The sequence below is a fragment of the Hippoglossus stenolepis genome, chromosome 11, assembly GCF_022539355.2.
Source record: "Hippoglossus stenolepis isolate QCI-W04-F060 chromosome 11, HSTE1.2, whole genome shotgun sequence".
Classification (NCBI taxonomy): domain Eukaryota; kingdom Metazoa; phylum Chordata; class Actinopteri; order Pleuronectiformes; family Pleuronectidae; genus Hippoglossus; species Hippoglossus stenolepis.
In genome coordinates, this window is record NC_061493.1 from 5,531,059 (window position 1) to 5,557,731 (window position 26,673).

The 26,673-nt window shown below is 42.8% G+C and overlaps 1 protein-coding gene across 7 annotated transcripts in view; it reads left to right on the forward strand.

The window, feature by feature from the left end:
• Positions 1-26,673, forward strand: part of rnf220a (ring finger protein 220a) — a 171,858-nt gene that overhangs the window by 116,829 nt on the left and 28,356 nt on the right. For all 7 annotated transcript variants that reach the window (XM_035169920.2, XM_035169917.2, XM_035169922.2 and 4 more), the window contains 4 exons: positions 7,110-7,239; positions 15,577-15,628; positions 19,764-19,859; positions 22,820-22,862. In XM_035169920.2, coding sequence (XP_035025811.1) covers positions 7,110-7,239; positions 15,577-15,628; positions 19,764-19,859; positions 22,820-22,862 — 321 coding nt within the window. The remainder of the gene's footprint in view (positions 1-7,109; positions 7,240-15,576; positions 15,629-19,763; positions 19,860-22,819; positions 22,863-26,673) is intronic.

Here is a 26,673-nt window from a genome sequence, read left to right on the forward strand (position 1 = left end):
AGAGGGTCCCAGGAGTAAAAACCAACTCACACACTCTCAGGGGGATCATCAGATGACCATTTATCAGCAAACAGGCAGCTGATGATTTATTTTTCCCTTTTCCTCAATCCTCTAAATTTCATCTGCATTTCTTTCAGTTTGAGTTTGTAGCCCTGCAAAGTCTCTGCACTTGTAACAAATCTTCTCCCGCTGACAGAGTGAAGGAATATTCTACCTTTAGTAACAGCCACAGTTTCCCCATGCTGCCACATGTCCTGTCTGTGAGGGATAAATGTATCTCCTCATTTACATTTCACTCTAGTTCTCACTGTGCAGCATGCATATGTTCACACACAAACGTTCTGTCCCTCGACTTAAACAGACAGCAAACACATACACACGTCTGTACACACACACACACACACACACACACACACACCTTTCCCCTCTCTATCCGTCTATCTGGCTATCTCTTCATCCCTCCTCTCCGCCGCGCCGACATTTCATTTGCTTTTCTAAAAGTGACAACCCCAGGGAGCGAGGGGGAGGGAGGGCGGGATAGTGAAAGAGCCTGGTGATGAGTTTTGAGCAGGGTGTGGAGGAGTGCTATTTAAAAGTGCCATGCATCACTGTCAGGGGGTGAGACCACGCAAACACACACACACACACATAAACACACACACACGGGCAGGCAGACACAGGAAACGCACACATAAACGGAGCAGAGCGACGCAGACTCGGTGGCAAACTGAAGTTGACCCCCGTTCCATTTCATCAAATGTCCTCTGAATGAGCCACACAGCCTCATCTATTTTGCACACACACACACACACACACACACACACACACACACACACACACACACACACACACCTGGAGAGCTAGTGATCAGCCTAGTGTCTGGCCTGCTTAAATCACAGCTCACTTAAGAAAAAACCATATCCCTCAACAGGAGCCACACACACACACACACACACACACACACACACACACACACACACACACACACACACACACACACCTTGCTAGTCCCATTTGTGTTAATACGGCCCCTGGTTTTGGGCTTTAGGGCTCATACTTGCCATTATGGAGATGATGGCTTTACGGGGCCCCTCTCACCTCACCTTGCCGTGGTCGGGGGGAGAAGAGAGGAGAGAGTCGAAATGAAGGCTGACACCTCAGTGGGATTTATTTGATTGTGGATGCGAGGCGATGTCATTCTGGAGAAGGGGGAGAATAAGTAGGGGGGGGGCGAGAGGTGTGGGGAGGAGGGACCGTAGGCTAAGTAAAGAAGACGAAGAAGAGGAGAAGATGGCGGGGTGAAGGGAAGAAAGAAAGAGAAAGCGAGAGAAAGGGAAATAAAAAAAAAGGAGGAGATTGGAGGGGGAGCAGAAGTGGCCCTCCTTCCCCTTTTTTTCCACGAATCAAATCAAATTCCCCTTATCGCACATTATTTGAAGAGGTTATCGGGCGCGGTAATGCGGTTACACGCCGGGCCGCGGCTGAGAGATTTCCTTGTTTACCGATGTTGGCGGGTGTTATAGCTAACCGGCCGGGCGAGCTGCGAGGGGAGGGAGGGTGGCGAAGGGAGGGAGGAGGAGGGGGAGATGAGGAAAGAGGGGTAGCGGGCATAAACACTTGATGCATGTCAGAAAACTCATTTAGGGGAACAACAAGGAGGGGTTTTTTACACACACACACACACACACACACAAAGGAGAAGACAGTTGTTCAAGGACAGAAAAACAGCCTCTACATGTAGACACTTTGTAATTCCATTTGGGAAATGTGCTTGTGTGTCTCGAGAGTGTGGATGTTGCAGTGTGTGTGTGTGGGTGTGTGCGTACACATGTGTCGCCCACAGACAAACTGTATTTGTGCCAACCAATAAATCCGGCCCTTCTTTTTTTCTGACTCTTATTGTCGTGTTTAAATCCAGTTTACATGCTCAGCGCTCATTAGCTGATTGTGTGTATCATTTACAACTTCATTTTAAAGATAGAAAATACTCGTACTTGCTGCAATCAAAACCTTTTTTTTCCATGGAGCCGTCTGCATCTTTTAAAAGAGAGAACATGCAAATCATAAACTTCAGTAAATGGCTGATTGCTTTAACTTTAATATTTGTTCAATTTACAGCCTGCACAACAACACATTTTTATGTTTCAGTAACAGTCCCATATACACCGATCCCCTGTTTCCTGAGAGGCAGGATGATGGGCAAGATAAAAGCAAAGGGATGACATGCAGTACAGGTCATTAAACGGGATTTGGGCCCACAGTGTTGTGAGTACAAGGTTTGCCTCTTAGGCCATTGAGCCATGAGGACACCCCAAATGGTTTTTTATCTCTGGTCCCATTGAGAGCCAGTATTGAGCTGACAATCCCAGTCCTCTCTGGAGGTGGCCTTTTACCTCAGCTCATTGTAGTCTGTGACTGGGAGCCCGCGCTATCTGGCATCTATTGATTCCCACTTCATCTGGACCACAGCAACGCCTGGAGAGGGGGAGAGAGACACTGAGGGGACACAGAGAGACAGGGGAGGAGAGAGAGAGAGAGGGTGCAGCTGAGGAGAAAAAGTAAAATAATTAAACAAATGAAAGAAGGAGGATGGAGGATGCTGCACGTGTTAAAACAGATAAAACTGGCTGTATGATGATGGGCACGTTTCCCCAGTTTTCATCAGCTGTTGGCTAAAGAGATAAATCCTGTAAATGCCAAATGCAGTTTAGGTGCACAAAGAAGGACAGAGGGAAGCATCGACTGTGGGGAAGAAGAAAGTCAGGACAAAGCAGTGAAGAAAGTCAGCACAGAGTTTAAGGGAAGGGAAGCAGGAAGGGAAGGAAGAATGTAAGGATGCAAGTACGGGTGAATGTGGGGAGGGAGGATTCCTCGTCTTTGCTCTCCGCTCTTCCGTATGATCTAGCTCTGTCCTCCTCACCATCTGCTGTCAGTAATTGCCTGTTAGTGTGTATGGTGTGTGAAAATAAACCTGCCATCATATACAATGTCTTTAAAATGACTTTTTGATGTTAAATATGAATTAGCCAATGTTTTGATTTTTATTAGAATTCTAAAAGCTGTTTTTGGTCAAGCACATTTAACACTAATTCTCTGTTTGGAGATTACCTCTGAGCCCATTGCTTCTGTGCTACAAAGCACATTTTACTAGTAAAGGACTATCTTATCCTAAATTGCTTTTACATATATTTTTAATATTGATTGGTGATTGGTATTGACACTATTCTTCATCCAGTATTATTATTCCTAACTGACCCTAAAAATACCATGTCCCTTTATGTTTAATGGGACATGGTTATGTTTTATTATTTAAAATACTGCTTTTCTTCAAATGACAAAACAAAATGCATTACTACATATTGTGTTTTGATAAGTTTAAATAGATTTTTTTTTTTTTAATTAGAGCAGCAGGATCTGTGGGAACTCATTAGTGAGTAAATACTGTAAATCTGCTAAATAAGTCAGCAAAGCACCTGAAAGAAAAGACAAAATAAAACCAAAAAATGCAGAAGTTGTTTTCAAAGAAAATAGATACAAATTTTGATATTTAAAATGTGATCAAGTACATAAATAACTACATGGGTAGATGTGAAGTTGAACACATAATAATACATACATAACATGTAATGATAATCATGGAAACTCAAACGCAGCTGTACTTTGTTACTTTAACAAAACCTCATATTTAGTGCCTTCCAAAAGATGCAAATTCGCTTTTTTGATTTGAGGTGGTTTGCAGTGTGTCAAATAGATGATATCTAACTATATATGTCACCTGTTGCTGGGAATTTTCACACACCTACTGTATGTTTGAAATCAGTGTCACTCTGGATTCAGTGCTCCAGCAGCCAGGAAATATATAAACCAGATAGAAGATGCAAGAAGTCAGTGGATATGCTTCCTGTCGACCGGGTGACATATTGTTTTGTGACATGGACAAAAACCAGTGAGCGCCATTAACTGGATTAAGTGACAGAGATGAAAAGGAGGGGAGTGAGGTGAAATGAGAAGGGGGGGACAGAGAGATGGGCTGAATAAAGAGAGGGATACGGTCTGAGAAGAGAAGCAAAGAGGTGAAACCAGGAAAACCGAAGGTAGAGGGAGTAGGAAAGAAAGAAGGAGAGAATAGAAAGAGAGATGAGACAATCCATCTTGGCACATTAGGGGGGATCAGGCCGACACTCCATCATGGCTGTCAGAGGGATGCACACCTCCTCTCTCGTCTCCTCCATCCATCCATCCCTCGTTCGCTCCAGCATGCACCTGGCATTTGCTGAGGAATCTCAGCACTAAAAAGTCCTGTCAGGCCTATTTCCTTGTTATTGTCCAGGCCTTCTCCTTTCCTCCATCCTCTGCCCCCACCTGCTCTGACTCCGGTGACTTCCCTCCGCTCCCCGAGATTAAACGCACCCTTGTTGTGCCGCAGGGTGTTTGAGCTGTGAGGTCCAGAGCGGGACACGTGGAGGAGCGTGCACGAGGGTGTGTGTTGCCCAGACATTAATCATCTTTAAGGCTCTGACAAGCCCGGTGTGCGACATCACATCAACACTGCCCACCCCCTAGCACCTCTTCACCCCCCCTTTCTCCTCTTCTTCTCCTCCTCCTCCTCCCCTGGATTTATCTGTTCGTCCACCTCTCCCCCATCACTCACTTCCCTCAGGGAGCGCTTGACAAAGAGCGGGAAAAAACAGAGGGAGAGAGGGAAAGAAAGGGAGAAATGATATATGGTTGTTAGGAAGAAAAGACAAGTGCAAGAGAAGGAAAATGATAAACTAGACAAAAATGAAAAGTAAAATTTTGGAATTAGGTGGACTTCTGATTTATTAGCAACTGATTTGGAATAGATTCTTATTTGTTTCACATGCTGGACAAATACTGAACTGTTCTATTCTTTTCCATTCCATTCTCTTCTCTTCTCTTCTCTTCTCTTCTCTTCTCTTCTCTTCTCTTCTTTTCTACTCTATTTTATTCAATCCCTTGAATGTAGATTTTCTGCCCGTTCAAACATCAGACCCAGTATGATTTGTATGTCTACGGACAGTGTTTGTAGTTAACAGTTTGTTTTTGGCTCTATTGTAAAAAAAAAAATGAATTCAGAGTTTACAAAACTCCTCCACTTAAATCTTTCCTCTGGTTGATTGTTGCCATTCTTTTGTCACACATGCATTTACATTGCTTTCACATCAAATCCATTGAAAGTAGCAAATAAAAGTCACGTCCATCGAGAAAATTCCACATTTCAAAAGAAAATCACTTCACATTTACATGCAAAAAAAGAAAACTCACAGTGTGCAAGCATTTACTTAAAAAATCCGATATTACAAAAGCCTAAAAATAAAAAAACACTATAGGCGTGTTTGGTGTGTGTGTGTGTGTGTGTGTGTGTGTGTGTGTGTGTGTGTGTGTGTGTGTGTGTGTGTGTGTGTGTGTGTGTGTGTGTGTGTGTGTGACCGTGTGACCGTGTCCTCCAGGTGTGTGTTTGCCTGCGGAATTGAAAGAGCCCCATCAGCCGCAGACAGGGATTGGATCTTTCTTTGTTTGCTGTGGCGGATGGTGACGGCTTCAGCATGACTCAAATTATCTTGTCAAAGCAATAAAGGGGAGAAGGGAGGAGAAGAGAGCAGAGGAGAAAAAAGAGAGAGATGGAGAAACAAGGACAGAAATGGATATTTACCAAAGGCAGAGTGGTGGAGGAGACAATAAGGCAGAGAAGAGGTGGAGAAAGGAAGAAAGAACGACGAGGAACATAGACAAAAATAGAGAGATGAGGTAATGGGATAACTGAAAGGGGGGGGAGAAAGAAAAGGAGGGAGTAGGAGGTAGAAAAGAATTGAAACAAATAAATGGGTGGTATAGGGAGCAGAAAATTAGAAATGGATGAAGCTTGAGAGAAAGCACGTGAGAAAGAGAGCTGTGGAAAAAAGAAAAAAAAAGAAGAGGCAGAGAAAGAGATAGAGAGTAATCGATTACCTATTTTTCAAAGTCACTTAACATGTCCAGTGCTGTGGGCTCTGTTAAGTAGCAGGAGGCCAGTATGCACACACACGCTCTGAGACAGGGAGGGAGGGGTGTGTGTGTGTGTGTGAGAGAAAGAGAAAACCACCAGACGAGACAGATAGGGAGTCCCCATACCTGGTCCTGTTGCCGTGGTGACATGCAGTCTAAACAGGATATCCTGGCTGAGGCGGGTCCTATTGTTCACTGCCTAAAAAAACCTCATTTGATTGGCTAAATACAGGAATTTCAGGAAGTGTCCTCCAGCATTAAGCACCAAGACACTTTCAATGGATTGTATTTTTAGCCAACTCAGACGGCGAAAATAGGATGTACAGCATTATACACACACTTAACACACACAAACACACTCTGGGGCTGTTCTGCTGAATGCACACATCGCCCCAGCGACACAATGACACACACACACACACACACACACACACACACACACACACACACACACACACACACACACAAACAGGTGGACCCCATCCTGTGGCCTGCTGATCAAGGACAATGAAGTGAGGTAGTGTTGGCAGACTCTATACAGCATTAGCTCATCTGGCTGACAAGACTGAATGTGCTTTGACCTGGGAGGAACTACTCAATGGAGACTGTACGGCTCGACTCCCCTTTGTTTGCAGGATTGCACAGTGGCATTCGCTTGGCGTTTGTGTTTCATGAAACACATGAACTCAAACTTTGGTTTGTAAAAGTTTCTAGACAATGCAATGAAGCGTCTGTACAGCAGAATCCTGATGACTGCAGTAATCCAATAGGCTTTATCTAAAGATGGATGACATGACAGCTCTCCAAAAGTGAAGTGATTGACCTCTGGTGGCTGGCTGTAGTAAAGGTCATAAACCTCGCCTCCTCCACGTTAATGGATGGGGTGTGGACCAAACCCAAATGGGGTTTCTGTCATTTTCCTTTCTTTATACCGTCTCTGTTGTTCACTTCTGCAGTTCCCAGCAGAGAAAAAGCAAGCACCATCATTAGGGGTCACTTCAGATCACAAATATAATGTATCTGAAAAGTAGAAATGTTCTTGTTTTGTCCTGTACACCCCCTGATGTCTCTCTCTCTTTGTCCCACTTCATGTTCTTCTCCAGGTAAAAAGAAGATGTCCATGTACGACAGCCAGGCTCCAATCTGTCCCATCTGCCAGGTGCTGCTCAGGCCCGGAGAGCTGCAGGAGCACATGGAGACGGAGATAGACAGGCTAGCTGCCGTATGCCTCAGGTAGGCCTCAGACACGCTGTCCGGCTGTCTTTCGCACACACTCACACACACAGTTCAATCAATTCAGAGTTGAAATCGCAGCTGACCAGAGACCCCAAAAAACTGAACAAGCTAACAGATAGAACCTGCAAGTAGTTTTGCAGTGACTGGACAAATCGGGACATGCCACCGCTGCATAATGATTGTTGCCACAGCTTCACTGCACATTAGACCCGGTTGCCTTGCACCGTGCCACAGTGTCCTCCCTCCCCACTCCCTCCGCTGGCCTGTGCTCACATTGCACTAACACTAATCAGAAGTTACTCGGACCCTAATCGTTTGATGTGGCACATCCTATTAACACAAGTCCAAGGTTTTGTGCATGCACAGTTCACCTGCCATACACCACACGAGACACGCACAGCCAGAACATCAGGGATAAAGTGGACCGGAACAATCCGGATTCATGATCCGACACAATCAATTAATACTAAGTAAAGGTTATTGTTAGTTGATGGTCACAGATGTGATTGTCACACACACAGGCATCAGACAGGAGAGAAGTTCTTCCCTCAGGTTATCACACAACAGGATGTTCTATACTGTTAGTCATTTTGCAAATTTTCTAAAATATATATCGAGGCATTTCTTTAATGCCTGAAAGTCCCATAAATTAATTGAACATATGTCATCATTAATTTGCTGGACTCGAGTGACATTATCTGGATACTAATGGAGCGGAAAAGGTAAACTTTTAGGACTCATAAAGATGAAAATTTGTCAGACATAGAGTGAAGGCTGAGCTTTCATGTCAGGGGTCACTGACCCCTAATTTTTTCCATGCAGAGATTTTGGCGCCATAAATCTGCATAAAAGGCAGCAGCATGCCATCAGCGCGGCGCTAAGTGTTTCCTACAGGGATTAGGATTCAAACCTGTGACCTGCAGTTCACTGCCGCCCCCTTCTTCTCCTCATGACAGTTGCACGAGCTCTTTTACGGTGGATAAATCAAGTGCAAGCCCTTTTAACGATGGGACACAACCATTAGGATCCATATTTTACCTTGACCGCATGTCTGGCTGTGTGTATGTGTGTGTGTGTGTGTGTGAGTGTGTGTTTGTGTACATATGCGTGTGGCCTGTGTGCGGGTGGTTTGCCGTGTGACCCATGTCCACCTTAGCAGCCAAGGTTTATGATGGTCCCCATTAACCCGGAGGAACAGGGCAACAGATAGCGTCACCCCACGTAAAAATCACACTTCATTTACCCCAGTTTACACCCACTATAGCTCCTCCTGTCTTTACACCAGTCCTTTTCATTCCTCCTCTTCCCTGTTGTCATCCCCCTATTCTCTCTTTCTGCCTTCTTGTTTCTCCATCCCTCCATCTTCCTCTTTTGTCTCTAATCCTCCCTGTTCGCTTTTATCTTTTCTTGTTATGCCTCCATGCTGGGGACAGCCAGAGGCATGATGTTTTCACTTGTCCGTCCATTCGTCCCATTCCTGTGAACACGATATCTGTGTGCATCGGGGGAATTTCTTAAAATTTGGTACAATTAGGACTGCCCATAGGGGATTTCTTTGCATCTGGTACAATACACCTGGACTCACTGATTAGATTTCGGTGGTCAAAGGTCAAGGTCAGAGTGACCTCAAAAAACATGTTTTTGCCCTCTTGAATGATATCTCAAGTTATGTTACAATGTCAATTTACATTTTTAATCCACAAACTACAGACACTGCAAGAGTGATGTCAGATTAGAAGTACTGTCTTTCTCAATTTGGCTCACTGGATTTCAGGAATTGTTGCAATTGTGATGTGCTTACCCAATAAACGTTACGGTAAATGAGCTTTAGAAAAAAACATGAATCAATAGCAGGGAAAAGCCGGCTGGCCAATAGCATTGGGGAAAAGAATCTTACCACAGTTTCCATTTTGGCAAATGGAAGCGGATTTCTAACAAAGTGAGTGAATAATGAGAAGAATGAGAAGGAAAGATGCAGGGATGAAGGGAATCAAATGCGTGTCAACAAAAATCGAAAGAACTAAATGAAACAAGATGACAAGAATTCCCCCCAAAAAGTCTCATCACAAATCGCAGCTTTCAGCCAGGTGTCATGGCCTTCATCCGTAGATAGAGTTTGCTTAGTTGTCACTGCAATGGTTCAGGTGTTACCACCATCAGCTGTACAACTACCTTCATCTGTGATGAAGACCATGGCATGTGGCTGAAAGTCGGCGAAAACCCAGGTAAACTGATCTTTAGACTAGAATTTCAAGCTTGAATATAATAGAATAGAAAGAAGAGCAGGGGCCAGTCATTAATCACTGTGTGATATGGTGAGGTGTGTAATTTGTATATGGCTTTAATAATTAATAAAGGTTAGTAGTCTGCCCTTCCTTCTGTAGGACTGAGATACTCCATAAGCCTGTGGAAGCTCAAGACCCACGGACATACACACACACACACACACACACACACACACACACACACACACACACACACACACTCTTACACACGGTTATTTAAGGAAACGGCGTCATCCCCAGTGAGATGAGATGGTGGCCAAAGTCACGGTTGGCTGATTTTGCTACTCGCCATTAACCCATCCTTCACATACCCACACACACAAGGGAAAAAAGAAATAAGAGGGCCAGAGAGGAAAGAGGGACACATCGGATACAAGTTAATGATATTTTGAGAGAAATGTTCCTCACAAACGTACAAATATCCTAGTTTGTGCATGTTTGACAGAATGCGAGCTTGAGATAAAATGTAGGCAGAGAGTGTGTGTGTGTCTGTTATATCACAAAAGTAACCTTGTTCTGTGTCACACACACACACACTCTGTCGCTCCCTCTCTCCGGCACTCTGCATGGTAGCAGCCATCATTGAAAGTGACAGTGGGAATTTCGTCCAATTTGTAGTAAATCTGCCTTTAATGACGGCCAGCACTTGCTGAATGAAAGAGCTGTGGGTATGGAGACGAAGGTGTGCGTGTCTCAGTGTCCTGGTGTGAAATATGTGTGTCCGTCCTCTCTCCCTCTGTGTGTGTTTGTTTTCTATTTCTTCTCCCCGCTTTTCTCCTCCGACTCTGCAATGTGTGTGTGTGTGTGTGTGTGTGTGTGTGTGTGTGTGTGTGTGTGTGTGTGTGTGTGTGTGTGTGTGTGTGTGTGTGTGTGTGTGTGTGTGCGTGTGTGTGTGTGTGTGTTTCATTACAACTGCCAACCTGTCTTCTCTTGTGACTCCGAGCTCTGTCGCTTGTTCATGGGCCACAGCTTCTCATGTACGGACACGGACACACACACACACACTCAAGTTGACTTGAGCAAATGGAAATCTATCATGCCCCGTACATGTCAGGTGGCTCATGGGGGCAAAGTAATCTACATACCCCATCACCCCTCCTCTTCATATCCCCACTCCTTCTCTTCTTCCTCTTCTTCTTCTTCTTCCTCCTCCTCCTCCTCCTCCTCCTCCTCCTCCTCCTCCTCCATAATCAATTTGCCTTCACAGAGGGGCCCCCACCTTTCAACACAAAAAGGCAAAAAGCAATCAGTATCTTGAGGTTAGCACCAACCCTGCTCTCCTCCTTCCATCTATTCCACACAACTAGCACTGAAGAAAATCTCTGTCCCTCTTGCTGATGCAGATTTAACCAGGTTTGAGGAGGGTGCACGCCGTTTTGCTGAGTGCTATTGCTTCCAAATTCCTGATCGACCCAATGCAAACTAATGCTGTACTGATCAATGACACAGGAGACTCTCTCTTGATTATTGTTTTTTTCTAGTGGTTATAATCCTTTTATAATGATGAACTATATTAAGTGGCTGCAGGCTGTAACTGTTTTCAGATTCGACGTGTTTCAGGATTTTACAACGGCAGTATATAACTGGAGATACAAATCACAACAACAGACAATGAGCAGTGATTATAGGTTAATGAAAAAGATCCTTCACCTTTTACAAAAAACAATATTTTACATGTATAACATCTCATATAAAAGCTATGATGTAATTTGTATTTTGAGTAATGAAAACTATAGTGTAGATTATTATGATATCGCTCCACAAGAGTTTTGCATCGAGACATTTTAAAGAAGATAAAACTATGACACTGCATTCTGCTCACACCACTGAGGTGGAAAAACAAGCAGGTTCTTGTTCTTCGAACAACCTGATACAACAGCCAACTACTGCAACGACTCCTCTTCAGTAATTTAAAATTATTAATCAAAAAGGCCTTTTCTATTTTATTATACTTTAAAGGGATAATACACCAATTTTACATACACAGGTAAGTTTACCCATCAAGAGAAGCAGCATGTGAGACCAGTTGTACATGTACTGTGTTTTCCTCAGTTAACTGGTAGCGACCAACAACTAACAACAGATACTGTTGCATTATGGGAAATGTAGTTAACAGTAAGTAAAGGTTCAGATATCGCAACCACCGCTTTTTTTCCATAATCTATCTATTAAAAGTCGCCAACTTTACCAGGAAGTGTAATACTTAATCCCTCAAGTGTCCCATTGAATAGTGCAGGAAAATTAATTAAGTTGAATGAAGACAAATATCATCTTTTACTAGTGTTTTTATTACACATTTAAATATATATATATATATATATATATATATATATATAAACCTGGGACAATCTCTATGCACAATGCTTTGGTGATTAACTTTATTAACTTCAGAGGTTATTGTTGTTTACCGCTGCATTTATATGATGTGTGCAATTAAACTGTATTCATATCATCACCCAGGATTTATTACACAAGCAAAATAACAGGTTAAATGTCAGACCTGATTATTACTATGATCAGTTAGGATCTCCGAACTCTTTATTTGTTTCAGGCAGTCGACACACAGTTCATCTCTTCCTCCTTTTCCTCTTTTATTTTTATTACCAGCAATATCAAACAACAAAGTGGTACATGTGACCCACTATCTGATCCTTGGGCCTGTAGTGTAAGACTACTTCCTGTTACAGATCTAACAGGTTCAGCCAGTTGAGGGGAGGTTCTGTGTGACGCAGTGGGACAATAAGATTTGGTCTGAAGCACCTGTCTCCCCCCTGTCCACACACATGCCTCATTACCACAACACATTTTAAAACTGCTTCATGTCCCGTCTCTTCATCCCTCGTTTCCCTTCTCTTCCTCCCGTCTGTCTGTGTGTTTGTTTCGCTTTGCCATGCCGCTCATTTCCTATACTCTCCTCCGCGCTTTGAAATCGCAGGCAGCCGGAATTTCCAGCCCCGTAACCCCATCAAAAATTCATAGAACCGGGCAAACAGACGTGCGTGAAGCTGCAGCGAGAGGAAGACGCACCGACTCTCCCATCGCTCCCTCTTTTTCCTTCTCCCGTTTTCTGTCGTCTTTCATCTTTCCCTTCGCTCGATCCCTCTCCTCGTGTCGCCTGCTCTGCCTCTCTCACCACATCTCTCTCACCTCACATTTCATCTGCTTCCACCTCTTTTCTTCCCCCCACCCTTTCACTCTCCTTTCATCTCTCTATCACTCCCCTCTGTCATTGTGGCAATTTTCTCCCATCGCGGCAGCAGGCATGCGACTGCTGTCCTGTCTCGCTCTCTCTTCCTCTCTCTCCCTCTCCCCCCTTCTCTTGTCGCTGTTTGACACTGTCAACAAGCAGGTAGAGGTGGCTGTTATTGTTGATGCCTCTGCACAGGTTCCAGGTAATGAATAAAGGGGAGATGGAGGAAGAAGGAGGGAGAGATGACAGAGACAGAGATAGAAAAGGAGTAAGAGAGGTGTGTGTGTGTGTGTGTGTGTGTGTGTGTGTGTGTGTGTGTGTGTGTGTGTGTGTGTGTGTGTGTGTGTGTGTGTGTGTGTGTGTGTGTGTGTGTGTGTTTCCCTTGCATTACACGGCAGCTTGACTGTGTCACCCATGTTTATTCTCTTTGTTGTTGGAGGTGAGGCCCGCTGTTCAGCTTTCACACACACAACACACGGACACACAGTTACACACACACAGTACCTGGAGATGCACAATGAATATGCACATCCACAGACACACACGGGGCTCAGAAACAGTAATGACACATTTCCCCTTGAACAAAGGTTTTGGATACATGCAGACACAGGTATATATACTGTACATGTATATACTGTACAGTTTGACAACACACATCATCTTCACTACTGATTAATCACAGAGCAAAATAAAGAATCTGTTGCATCAGGGCAGCAATGAAGACTGATGAAAACTCATAACTGATTATAACTTAATTCAATAGGCTAATATCGGCCCCTGTACATTTATTTGTTGAATTGTTTGTTTGTAAGCAAGATGACGCAAAAATTATTCAACTGATTTCCATGAACTTCACCCTCCACAAACGTTAATCAGAAGAACCCATTGAATGTTAGAGCAGATCTGGGACAAGGAGCAAATTCAGGAATATTTTTTCGGTCTGGATCTTTTAAACCTGGTTCCATGAGGGGAATGTTTGGCCTTGTAACGTTACAGTTAGATTTAAGATATTATGCATTTTTTTTACGTTTTAATCGTGTGTCATCTCTTAGTACATGCTAAATCCTGGGAAATCCTACAAAACATCATGTTTATACTATATATACAAACTCTTCTCTTTTCATAAATATACATATATGCAGTCAAATAGGATTCAGGTGACAGGTTAACCCCACTCAGCATTAGGATTGTGTTTGGTTTACAGTTGACCAAACAAATAATAGGCTACTATGTTTTCATAAGAGCAGGGTTGTGGTCTCGTTTATGCAGTAAACTTCATCCACATTCACTGAGTCAAGCCCACTTTTGAATGCTCCAATCAAATTTGGAGGACTTAATCAAATCCCATTCGTAATCATACCCAGACCACATATTCCATTTCACTCAGAAATATGTCATTCTGGGAGCCAGAGGCAGTCTGTCTGCTGCTCCAATGGGCCTTTAAAGGGCCACTCAAACAATTCAATATTTGCACTTCTATCAAATTGACAGATTAGAGAATGAATAGTTACAGTTGAAGCCCTGCTGCTGTACCGAATGTGATGATCCTGCATTTCCCATCATGCAATATCACCATTTCTCTGGACTGTGGTAAATGCCCAAATATTCAAGATCCACAGCCACATGTACAGTGTCTCCTTTGGCTCTGGTAGTGAGCAACTGACAAAAGATACCATTAAGCTGTATTAAGTTGCATTGTGGGAAATGTTGCTCCAGTCATTGAGGGATTTCTGTTATAAAGACAATATGACCTTGGTGATATCATCAGGATTATTTTCTCAGACTAGCTCCTGTCAGAAGAACAGGAGACTTTACACAACTCACTCCCCTTAAATATGTTTTTAATCCTTGGTTAATTAAGGTGTAAATTCATGTTTTGCACAATAACAGGTATTTAATGTTGACAATTATCTGTAAGAATTACCATATATATATAAATTACCTCATATATTAGCCGACAGAATGTGTTTATGTAGATATTCTCAAAATACTTAATCCATCCATCCCCAAATCTCAGCATATATTCCTTCCTAACTCTGTGCATCTATGCATTATATTTTAGTGCACTTATATTGTTATTGTCTTGCTCTTGTGCCTTTTTGTGCACCACTTTTAAAATTCTCCCCTCAGATAAGTGACATATAAATAAGGCTTCTTAATTTTATTATCCACCCGTTCAGCCGTTGAAAAAGGAAATCCCTTGTCTGCCAAGCCATGCTGTCAGATTAGAGGTCGCGCTGAAGTTGTGTGTGTCCAAGGAGGTCTGGAGTGCTAACAGGGTCTCAAAGCAAACATGACAACCTTGTCTCGCTTTGTCAACGTCAAGCCTGTCGCAACACTTCAAGAGGCTCGGAGAAATGTATCTCTGTGTTAGGGCGGTAGACAGTGAGAGAGGAGACGAGGAAAGAGGCAGAGGTGGACGGGCAGGAAGAGGGACAGAGAGAATAGAGGGGAAAGAGATAGAGGAATGGGTGACTTCAATGAAAGAACAACACATGAGCTCAGAGTGAAAATGAAAAGAATCAGACAGTAACATTGTCAGAGAAAGAGATCAGAGGTAAAGTAACATGTTAATCCAATGTGTGTGATTTTGCATTATTTGTTTCCAATCTAAGATGTTACACAAACACACACACACACTCTTCAACGGTTTTAAAATACCATTAAACCAAGTAGAAGAGGTTGGTTGGTCAGCTGGTTGGAACCTATTTCTCCAGATAATTTGCTTTAGTCTCTGGTGTTAAAGACGTGGAAAAAACAGTCCAAAAAAACACATACCTTCATAAATTCTATTCAAAATAAGAAGCAAGACATAAACTGAACACTTAATAAAGTAATGTTCTGTGTTTTTCTTTACAGCGGTAAGAACCCTTCACCCAAGGATGGAGCAGCCACTCCTGGAACACCTAAGGTGAGATCATCCGTCAGTGTTTGTTTTCATTCCAGCAGAAATCAGCAATTTCTTTCATCTCTCTGTCTCTCTTGATCTCAACCTGTATTAATAATCCAAGTACAAGTTCAATTTTGATCTGTAAAAGGAAAAAAAATGACAATTTACTGCCAATCAGATGTGCCACACATCAAAACAGTTTTTATCAGCACAATTAAATTGGTGCTAAAGGAAAAAAAGGGAAGTTTTAAATAATCGAATATTACATTGAACATGTGCATGTGTCCATCTATTAGAGCTGTTTGACTGATGCTCTGATGCTGATACTCTGTTCCTCTCTATTGCACTATGGGTAAATCAGCTGAACTACAGGACTCTGTCTTACAGCTTACACACACACACCCACCCCCACACACACACACACACACACACACACACACACACACACACACACACACACACACACACACACACACACACACACACACACACACACTGGAGTACCAGTCTCATGTGATCCAACAGGCTGCCGGGTCTGGAGGCACTGTACTGTGATTGTTCCAATTAGAGACACAGAGGGAGAGATGCAGAGAGACAGAGACGAAAGGAGAAAGAAGAAAAAGACAGAGAACGTCAGGCTGAAGATAGAAAGGAAGACAGATTCATGATTCCATCAAGTAACATTCCCCTTTAGTGTCTGCCTCCACTAACTCATCTGAACACATCACTAGCTGCCAGACCGAGACCCTTTTTTAAAAAGAAGATAAGACCTCTCCACATCTGTAACTTCTTCTCTACATAGTAGATGCAACAGAAAAGTCACTCTCTCACTGCAGAGAACATTGAATAAGCTGCTGAGTGTGTGGACACAAAAGATAGAGACAGTTTTATGATAATCACTTATGTCCCTTCAAAACATCTTTTTCTCTTAATTTCAATTGTTCATTTGTTCATAAACATCATGGCTTCCTTTTTCCTGCAGCTTTTCTGTGTGTGAGAGGAATTTTTTCCTCTCCTTTCATCCCCATTCCAAAGAATAGTGGGTGTTGTTTGCTGCACAGAAACCCTGTAAAGCATTCAGAGGCATATTTGTGGAACAGGACATTATACTAGGCTATATAAATAACATTTGTTGTGAAAGCACACTAAAATGACTTCAGGCTATAACACATATTGTTTAAATATGATTTCAGTATTTGTGAAATGTCCTTTCTTCCACTCCTACAACAACAGATAAGGTTCCTCACATATAGATATAATTACTTCTGCGTTATAATAGATTTAAACACTCCCGTCTCTGGATTATTTACACTGATTTATGCTGGATATCCTCCTTCCTAAAGATAAGAAGTATATGATGCGTGGGTACGTTGTACCTAAGCAGGTGTGTGAACAATAATGTTCATGACACAGCTGGTTACTCACATGAAGGTGTGGTTAAACAGCAAGTACATTGCGGGCTAAGCAATGGAATCACAATCCAGTTCAGCATCACGTCACTCCAAAGTGAATGAGCAGCGTTTTGGTTGACACGTCTAACGGATACTTGTGAGTCCTGCGTATATGTCAGGTGCTTCGTCATTTTCAAGTTTGTTTTTACTTTCCTACTGAAAAACCTTGTGAAAGTCAGATGCCCCGCAGCTGAAGAAATACATATAACGTGCACATGAATGCAACATGAGATTTGTAGAATCATGCAGGGGGCTCCATTTTCATTCCCACACACCTATGGGTGCTGACCCAGGCTTAGAGCATGTGCTCGCAGCGCTGTGGGTGGCCTTGCACTTGAGAGAGGCAGACGGAGCCGGGGTTGAGGGGTGAACAATCAGCCTTCTCCTCCGACCGTGACTGTGCATCGCGCTGCTGTTGTTAAGTTTCCAGCAGCGGGGCGCGGAGAATGAAGAGGGTCAGTCTGAAGCACCTGGGCCTGTTGTTGCCGTCTCCTCCCCCAGTGTGCACCGCCCAACCCTGTAAGGCCGGAGATTAACCCCAACACACCTACTTACGGGGTGTTAGGCCCACTTGCGAGGTGAAGGTGATTTGGGTTAGAGGAGAAACATGAGACATTTGTGGCGCCACAAACTCACTGACATACAAACACACACACACACACACTCATGTCAGGGATATGTCACATGCATGTGAAACTATTTGCGAGTTTGCCTTTTTCTCTTTGCCTCACTTAATATTTTCACTATTGACTAACAATATACAGGTTAAATGTTTCCAGTGCAAATTCACTAAACAAGCTTAGTTTTACAGTGTTGATGATCAAATGTAGAGATGAAACTCCTGCACAGTGAGGAGTGAAGCCAGCAAATCACCTGAATGCAGCTTGAAATGCAACTTTTCCATGGCCTGTCTTTTGGCATGATGCTTTAATTGGTTGGTTTAAAAGACCAAAATTTCAATGGACGACCTTCATTTATAACGTAGAATACCGTTAAATGTCATATTCTAATGATAAAACTAAAGCATATTCCCAGATGCCCTCAGGTAAATGATTCCTGACCTTTTTAAACCTGTGTAAAAGAGGAAGGGGAAGACCGCACACACACACACACACACACACTCACACACAGACACACACACACACGCACACAGGCATAAAAGCACCATGCATAATGTCCAATTTACTGTGGCAGCACTGGAGGTTGGTCATTTCTCACATATTATTATTAGATTACTGCTGTCGAGCACTTAAGCCTCTGCTCTGCCCCTTTCCACTTGATTAATAGGAGACGACTGTAAATACAAATATTTCATAGCTGCCTTGTAAAAAAAAATGCAGCAGCACACATGGAACCATAAGGGCACACACTCACACACACTCCCGCGCGCACACACACTCTGTCAGGGCTAAGCCTTGTAAAAAAAATGATACTGCCTCTCATTTCTTCCCCTGTTCTCTTTTTTTTCTCCCGCTCGCTTCTCGTTCACTTGAGGAGATCCCTGGATTGTCTTTGTCACAGAGTGGGTTAGAAGCTGATGTGGTTTTATATTGTGTTGGAGAGACAGAGACACAGAGAGCGTGCCGGCCGGGAGACAGATTTATGGACAGGCAGTGTCCCGTAATGTCAGTCAGTTGCGCTCCTGCTTTTTTCAGATGTTTACCTTACTCCCATCTTCCCTCCTCATCTCCTGCTTCCACTCTTTTTTTCAATCTCTCGTTCCTCCCCTAACTCCTCTTAATGTCCCATAAACATTAGGTCTAATCAGTGGAAGGGATTTTATAGACAAAGTCAGGCAGGTTACAGTCATCATCAATGACGTGTCGCTTTCAGCATCTGTGGCAATATAACTCTCGAAGAAGTCCAAGGGTAAAGATTCCTCGTCCTTCTCTTCATTTTCCATGTAAGGGTTTTGTTGTAATGGGAACATTTGAATGGTTTAATACGTTTCATTTCTGACATTCTTCATTTTATACAAACAGCAATGTATAAACAATTTTTCCTTCGCTTTTGTTGCAGTTCTTTCCAACATTTTACAATCCAATCATAGATTTAGCTTCAAATTGAGTCTTTACACAGCAAATGACTTTTCAAATGCTTTTCAGCTTGTGTCACGTTCAGATGACACAACTCTCAAGTTGCAGCACGCCATCTTTCCCAACTCATGTCAACAGAATTTGTAATTCCTTTTTTGCCACTTATATATTTCAACTCATAAGTAAACTTCTCTCAGCTCTTCCATTTTAGCTGCTTTGCAAAGTCTCTCATCCTTTGCACATTAAACCCAGAGCTTTAAGACTTCACCACACAGCCACCACACAAAAGTTCTCCTCACCGCATTTAGCCTTGATTACTCAGAGCACTGAGTTTGTATGGACTTTTGAGTTATCATAAAAAGTCAAGGGACCTTGTGGCCGTGTTCAAATGATCATAGTGGGAGGCCAATCTGAGGTGTGGCCCGCAGAGAATGGGGAAGTTGTGTCTGTTTTTTCTAAATTTCTTCTTCTGTCTTTGAGATCGGAATCTAAAATTCTTATTCTCTACCTTGTCCATTTTTCATTGATAGTTCTCATGTAGCAAATGTCCTGTGAGAACAGGTGTAGGTGCAATCATTTCTCCAGAGTTAATGATATAACAGGATCATCCGCATATAGAAGACAATATTATTTATTTCTCTCTCTCTCTCTCTCTCTCTCCCCCTATAGTCGATGCTGTTGTCGGTGCACATCAAGCGTGAGGGAGAGTCTCCTGTGGTCTCGCCTCTGTCCTCTGAAGACGCCCACCACTCCGACAGATACCAGGTCACGCTCACAAACCGACACACACATACACACAGAGGAGTTTGATCAGTCCAGAACCACTACTTATACAATGTTGTATTTCACGTATGAAAAGCTTTTTCCATAAGCTTACTGTGTACATACAGTGAGTATAATGTACTTTATACCACCAATATGTAAGGAATAACACCCAACAAGATATAAACTGTGGCAATGGATGACCAGAAGAAACTACAATCATTCATGACAATCATGGATCTTGTCAGTTTTTAATATGTGTAGCCAATCATAACCCAGAATACTGAAAACCCTAATTTAATAGTAAATATAAACATAGGATTTCTATATAGCTCAGTGTCAAAGTTAAGTTGAATATATTCAGGTGTATTGTAAATCAAAATCCTGATTACCTGATATTATTATTATTATTATTATTATTTTGGCCTGCTAAAAGTCTTATATTCTACTTTCATTCAATTACATTTGAAAGCAAATTCAAAATGTAAGTGAAAGGCATTTAAGCAGCTCCGTGTTTTCCAGCTGCATTAAGAGCAAATCATGAGACTTCCATCAAACTGTGAAATGATCTAATAATGACAGATGTTTACGAGCGTAGCAGAGCATGATGGTGGATTTTGGTTTTTACGCCCTTTCAGCAGTTCAGCTGACCAGCAGTCCAATCTCCTTAAATCTCAGCCGTCTTTAAATTCCCTCTACGGCTGCTTTTATCTCTTATATTCATCAAAGTTTGTTCGGGTAATTCTTCTGGCCGTGATGTATCTCCGGGTTAAGTGGGTTCCCCCCCGCGCACCATAAAATAAGAACTATTAAGTCCATGCGGACGTTACATCCATACGTTCAGGATGACACAGCTCATAAAGACCTTATAGCTGTAAAGTAGATTTTCTCATTAAGTGAAACTGCTGAAATCACCTTATATTATACAAATGATTAAGTCAATGGTGACTCTTTCTACCAACCTGAAGATGAAGCATAATGGTAGACTCTGCCAGCTCCTCTCTACCTGTCAGCCCGTCTCAGTGGTCCTCACCTCTCCACCTCTTCCCTTTCTCAAAAAACCTGACCTGTCTGCAGCGTTTCAGTGAGTGCATCGTAATGATACGGTAGTTGTGTGCGATGCGCAGCGAGCGAGCCGGTGACTGAAGTGGTAGGTAGGGAAGGTGTGAGGAGATGAATGGAGGGCTGGGGCAGGAGGAGGAGGAGGCCTCGCTGCTTGACGGCTCTGGCTGATGGACGACGGGCCGAGAGGGTGAGAGGACTGAAGCGCTGCCTACTCACCGCTGCCGTGTCAAAGAGAGGGCATCCATAACCGCGCCTGGAGGATGTTGGAGTCAGCACATACACAGAAGCTAAAGACACACAGGCCTCTGGGTTTGACTCCCTGCCGACCTGAAGCGTACATTCTGCACTTTAGAATAAAACAAAATCTGACCTCAACTCATTTATTTCATAATGCTACATTTAATGGTGCAGCCATTAGTTTTAATGATGCAAGGAATTTACCCCAGGCCTCCTGAACCACCCCGGACCCAAAATGTTACAGTTTCCCTTTCACAATTTATAATTTAACTGTTTGTCACAGATACCACTGGTGGACCCTCTACACTTATTTAACCGCTGTGTTTGATAGCGCCTGTACAGATTTTACATAACACATAAAATCCACCGTTGTAAAATTAGACCTTTAGTTCCAAGTCTTTTTGGCTTATGACCCCTTATAATAAACAGTATGTAGTTGGGGCCTCTCGTCACATTTGAGAGCCAGAAACGTCCCCACAGTCCAGAATATGAAAACACATTTTTGTAGCATAACTTTGCTTCTTTAGTACTTTTTCCTAGATGGGATTTTAATGGAGCATTTTTATATTGTTGTATTAAAATTTAACTACCCTTTTTTGTACTTAAGTAATTTATCAAAATATTTCGTCCAACACTTGCATAATTAAGACACATTTTTTGATGGTTAATAAGAGAAAGTCTAAATATCTCTGTGTAGAAACCACCAAAACATTTCTCTTAAAGAGGAAAAAGTGGAGAAAACAAAGCACTATATTCTCATTATCTTCTTCGTCTTCTTTTATTAGTTTGTATGAACAGCAGTATTTAGAGTAGTAGTAGAACAGTTGTGTATAATAGCTGTTTTTAAAACGTTGTTACAGACAGAGATTAGAACAACATCAATACACAAAAGTGAGTTATAGTCTGAAATAGTCTGCGTAAAGTGAATTATTGCTGGAAGTGAATAGTGGCTAATGAAACCTGCTGCCTTCCCCCAGCTTTTTGTTTAAATTCCCCAGTGTATCTGTGTACAAACATTACAGACATGTTGTCAACAAAGAGAATATCGAGCAATGGCATTAAATTAATATTTAGGTAATTAAATATTGATTATAAAAATACATAGATTGCGTCAAAAATACAGATACATGAATAAAAAGGAGGGGGAAGAAAAGAGAAGTGAGGAGACAGTTGCTTCTCCCTCGCTGAAAAGTTCCTGCCTCCCCCCAGCGGCCGACCGCCGAAACAACACGTGGCGTCTCCCCCACTTCCGTCTCCAGCGCGTCACGTGACCATAACAAGCCAACATGGCGTCGGTGGAGAGAAGTTCCTGCCGACACGGGCGCCACTTTCAATCCTTTCCCATCCGCGTGAAATAACAGCCGCGAGGTCGAGTCCGCGGTGATGCTGAGGGTCGCTACAGGCGCGGTGGCGGTTTGCTGCGCCGAGTTGTAGCGGCTGAGGGAGGGAAGCAGCTGTGGCAGGAAGCAGAGTGACATGGAGGAGGTGGAAAACAGCAGACATGTAGGTTCCCAGTCACTCGCGCCCTCAACACAGAGCCGCAGCATCCAAAACAATCCCAGTGTGAACAGTCCTCTTCATCCCCGTTGACGTGCTGTGATGTTTGTTTAGTGTCTAACGGATCTCTCCTCCATCTTTGTTCTCTCCCTCTCTGCTCACAGACGTTTTTACGAGTTCGTGCAAACAGGCAAACCAGATTGAATGGTATGTACACACACACACACAACCCACCTACTGTGTGAAGCTTCATGTGGATTAGTAACTTCATAACTTTGTACGGCTGATTTTTATTTAAGTACATGACATCTGCTGTGAAACAATCTACAAAGTCCCAATTAATATGTTGATAATTATAACTTTATGTATGTAGCACCTTTCACAAGCAGAGTTACAAAGTGATTTACAGTACATGTATATGATTATAAAACTGCTGCAGTGAATTTGCAGCGGTTTAGATTAAAGCAATAGTTAATGTGAATCATCAGCACCAGCACAAATAACTGGGAGACATTATGATATCACTGGTGTCAAGGCCTAAGAGACACTTCTAACATATGATGGTAGCTTGTTGATCCATCATTCCCCCTCACTGATGATGTGACATGACGACTCCTGTGGTTCCTACTAGGGCAGCACGATATATCAAAAATCTATCATCATCACGATATCAATGTGAGCGACAGACGAATCACAAAAGACGACAGAAACTGCAATAAATGGTGTTTCATGCGCCGTGCATTTCAATATATCTGGCCAATCAGATGGAGCTCTGCTGCCCTAGATAATAAATCACAGATATTCAGATCACTGACAGGTGTTTCTGTCAGTGAATCATTGTCAGAGAGGATTTGATAATACGGAGTGGCTCCGTCAAATCTCGCTCCGCCTCCTCCGACTAAATTCTACTGTGGAAACTTGGTGATCACGTTTGTCCCGAGTTAAATTCATCACTATCAGCCGTTGATTATATAAATGAATTGCATAGCTTATTTATGATCCCAGAACCTGAGGGGAAAGGAACAAAACATACACAGAGAGACACAGACACAGACTGCTCTCTCTCTCTCTCTCTCTCTCTCTCTCTCTCTCCCTCTCTCCCTCTCTGCCGACATCTCTGACTCGCTACAGTTTTAAAAGTTGATTTTTTTCGCCACAATGTCAACACTGATCATCACATAATGCTCGATACTTTTATTAATGAGTTAAATCTTTATTCAGAGCAGCGCATTCATCAGCCGCTCGCTCGCTCTTTTCCTCTCTCGCTTACTACTACTTAGTAAATGTATGTACAGCACAGCACGAATGATAGAGACAAGAGAGGAGCAGTATATTACAGACAGAGCCGCTAAAAACTGTTAAAAAAAAAAACAACAAAAAACTTTTCACGGCCCAAACGTGTATGAAAAGACCCCACGTTAACACTGTGTGTGGGCATAGTGGAGCTGTGCATGGCTCCCTGGTGTCAGCCCCGTCCTGGTGGCGCTGCGGCCGGGCTGTGCGCCCTCTCCTGGCTGTGGAGCTGTCTGGGATATCGTTGAGATTAAACAACGATATCACATGTTTTCCTAATATCGTGCAGCCCTAGTTCCTACATTAGATTTATTTTATGTTCATCAGTCTCAATAAGATGAGATCAGTCTCATCTCGATATTACTGACCAGTCCCCCAGATATTTATGGTTATAACAAGTATTTTACACAAGCTTTCAATGTGTGACCCCATTATTGATTATACCTGATGCAGGATCTGATGAACTTTCTGTCGAGCCTCTTATCCCACCCTCTCCTGTATGGCCATTACAATGTAGTTACTTCAGTGTTTGAAGTAAATCTCTGATAACCACAGTTTGAGGGTATTTTCAAATTCTGTCATTTCTATAATAATCTGTTGTATGACAGAAAAACAAAATGTAAACCTGTTATGAGTCGTAACTAATGACAATATAACACAATGGAAAGAACTTTGAAAACAGTATACATCAATACAAGTGATGTTATTAACTTTTTAATATTGCCTCACTTTGTATGAAATGGAGCATGGACGTTTGTCATTTCCAGCTGCCATGTTCATTTGGATCAGAAAAAAGAGACACAATATGGGAAAGGGGCTTAAAGATTTTGTAATTTTGTATACATCCTTGCAGTAAAATCACTCTTTGAGCCTCATACGCTGAGAGGGTGTGGTTACATCTAACTGCTGATCTGTGTGTATTGATTTTTTGTAAATAAATATTTCTAGCTCTAAGACTCAAATATAATGTTAACATATGAGAGGCACAAACGTAGCTCTGAGATATCTGTGAGAAAAGTCTAATGGGAGGGACTTTGCGTTTGTAGTGAGCATCGTTAGAGGCTAGAAATGGTGCTGGTGCTATTTTGAGTCCTCAAACACACACACACACACACACACACACACCAAGCTCCACTGTCCGGGCCAGTGCGCACATCCCAGCCACAGCACCACTAAGCCCAGGGCAGACACCAGGGAGCCATGCACAGCTCCAGTATGTCCGCTTACAGTGTTCATTTGGGTCTTTTCATACATGTTCAGACCGTAAAAAAAGTCATGTTTTACAGCTCTTACTGGCTCAGTCAGTAATTTGACTAAGTTTACAAATTCTGTTAGATTAACCCAGACTGAGTTTACACACGTGTCCGATCACACTGTTTGTGTGTGTGTGTGTGCACGTTTGTCAGCACGAGAGACGAGCTTTAAAGAAAGATTTGACTAATTTAAGAAAAGTATCTACTATTATGTGGTGATTGATATTGTGGGGGCGGCTGTGGCTCAGGGTCGGGGGTTCGATCCCAGTCTTCCCCATTCCGAATGCCGAAGTGTCCTTGGGCAAGCTACTGAACCCCTTCTCATAGAGAAAAGTGCTGCATACACATGCACTTTATGAATGTCTGTGTGGGTGAATGTAAAACTGCAAAGCGCTTTGAGTGGTCAAAAGAATAGAAAAGCTCTATTTAAATACGGACTGTTTTCCATATTGTGGCGACATTTCAAACAAAATGAGGTTTAAACTGTAGAGTGAGAGTGAGTGAGTCAGTGAGTGTGGCGCCGATCCCTGTCCGCCAAGTTCTGGGACTATCATACAGAAGCTACACAATTCAATGAGTTGGGCGCGGAACAAACGTGATCACTATAACTTGTTTCCACTGACGTAGAATTTTGTCAGGTGGTGGAGGCGGCATGAAATTTGACTAAGGCAGCCGCCTCGCAATTCTCTATGCAGGGAAAACCCTGCAATACTATGTAAAGTTTCTCCCAGTCATATTGGGTCATTTCACTTCCCCAGAGCCTTAACAGTCAGTCAACATCGTAGACTTCAAAGATGGTGTTTCACACGTGATAATGTGGCCAATCGGCTGCTGTTGTGCATGCTGTGTCTCTGTCATTTCTTACTGCGACACTTGAATAGAACAGTCATCCATAAAATATGGACTTTCCCTACTGTGACGAGTCAAAATGTCTGCTGTTCAAAAACACCATATCATGCAAATTCAGAACTGCCTACAGTAGAGTATATATCCCTATAAGCAGTTTTAGCTAGAGGTGCCCCCCCCCTTGATGACTGTAAATCATCTCACATTTCAGTATTGTTGTTTTGGAAGCTGACAATTGTTAGTGATCATTATCTTCTACAGTTTAACACAAATATTAGCTCATTGTGTTGTTTCAGTTTTGATGCGACACACACGCAACTTGCTTTTAGTCCGAGCCCATGACGAGAGCTGAAGAAGTCTTTAAACCTCGCCCTCCATTACCTTCCCTCTCCCCTCATGTGGAACCAGGAATCATTCTCATGTGGGGTATAGCAGCTGAGGGGGGCAGAGATCTCTGCCGGACCTAATTAGCAGCCCTCTCCCTCCTGTATTTAACAATGCTCCCCTCGATTAGCGTCAGGGGAGAGCATCGGCCTCACTCCCTCCATCTTCTTTGCCTGCAGTAATCCTCCTCCTCCTCGTCTCCCTCCATCCCTCCGCCACAGTCCCTCTTGGCCTCTTCTGCT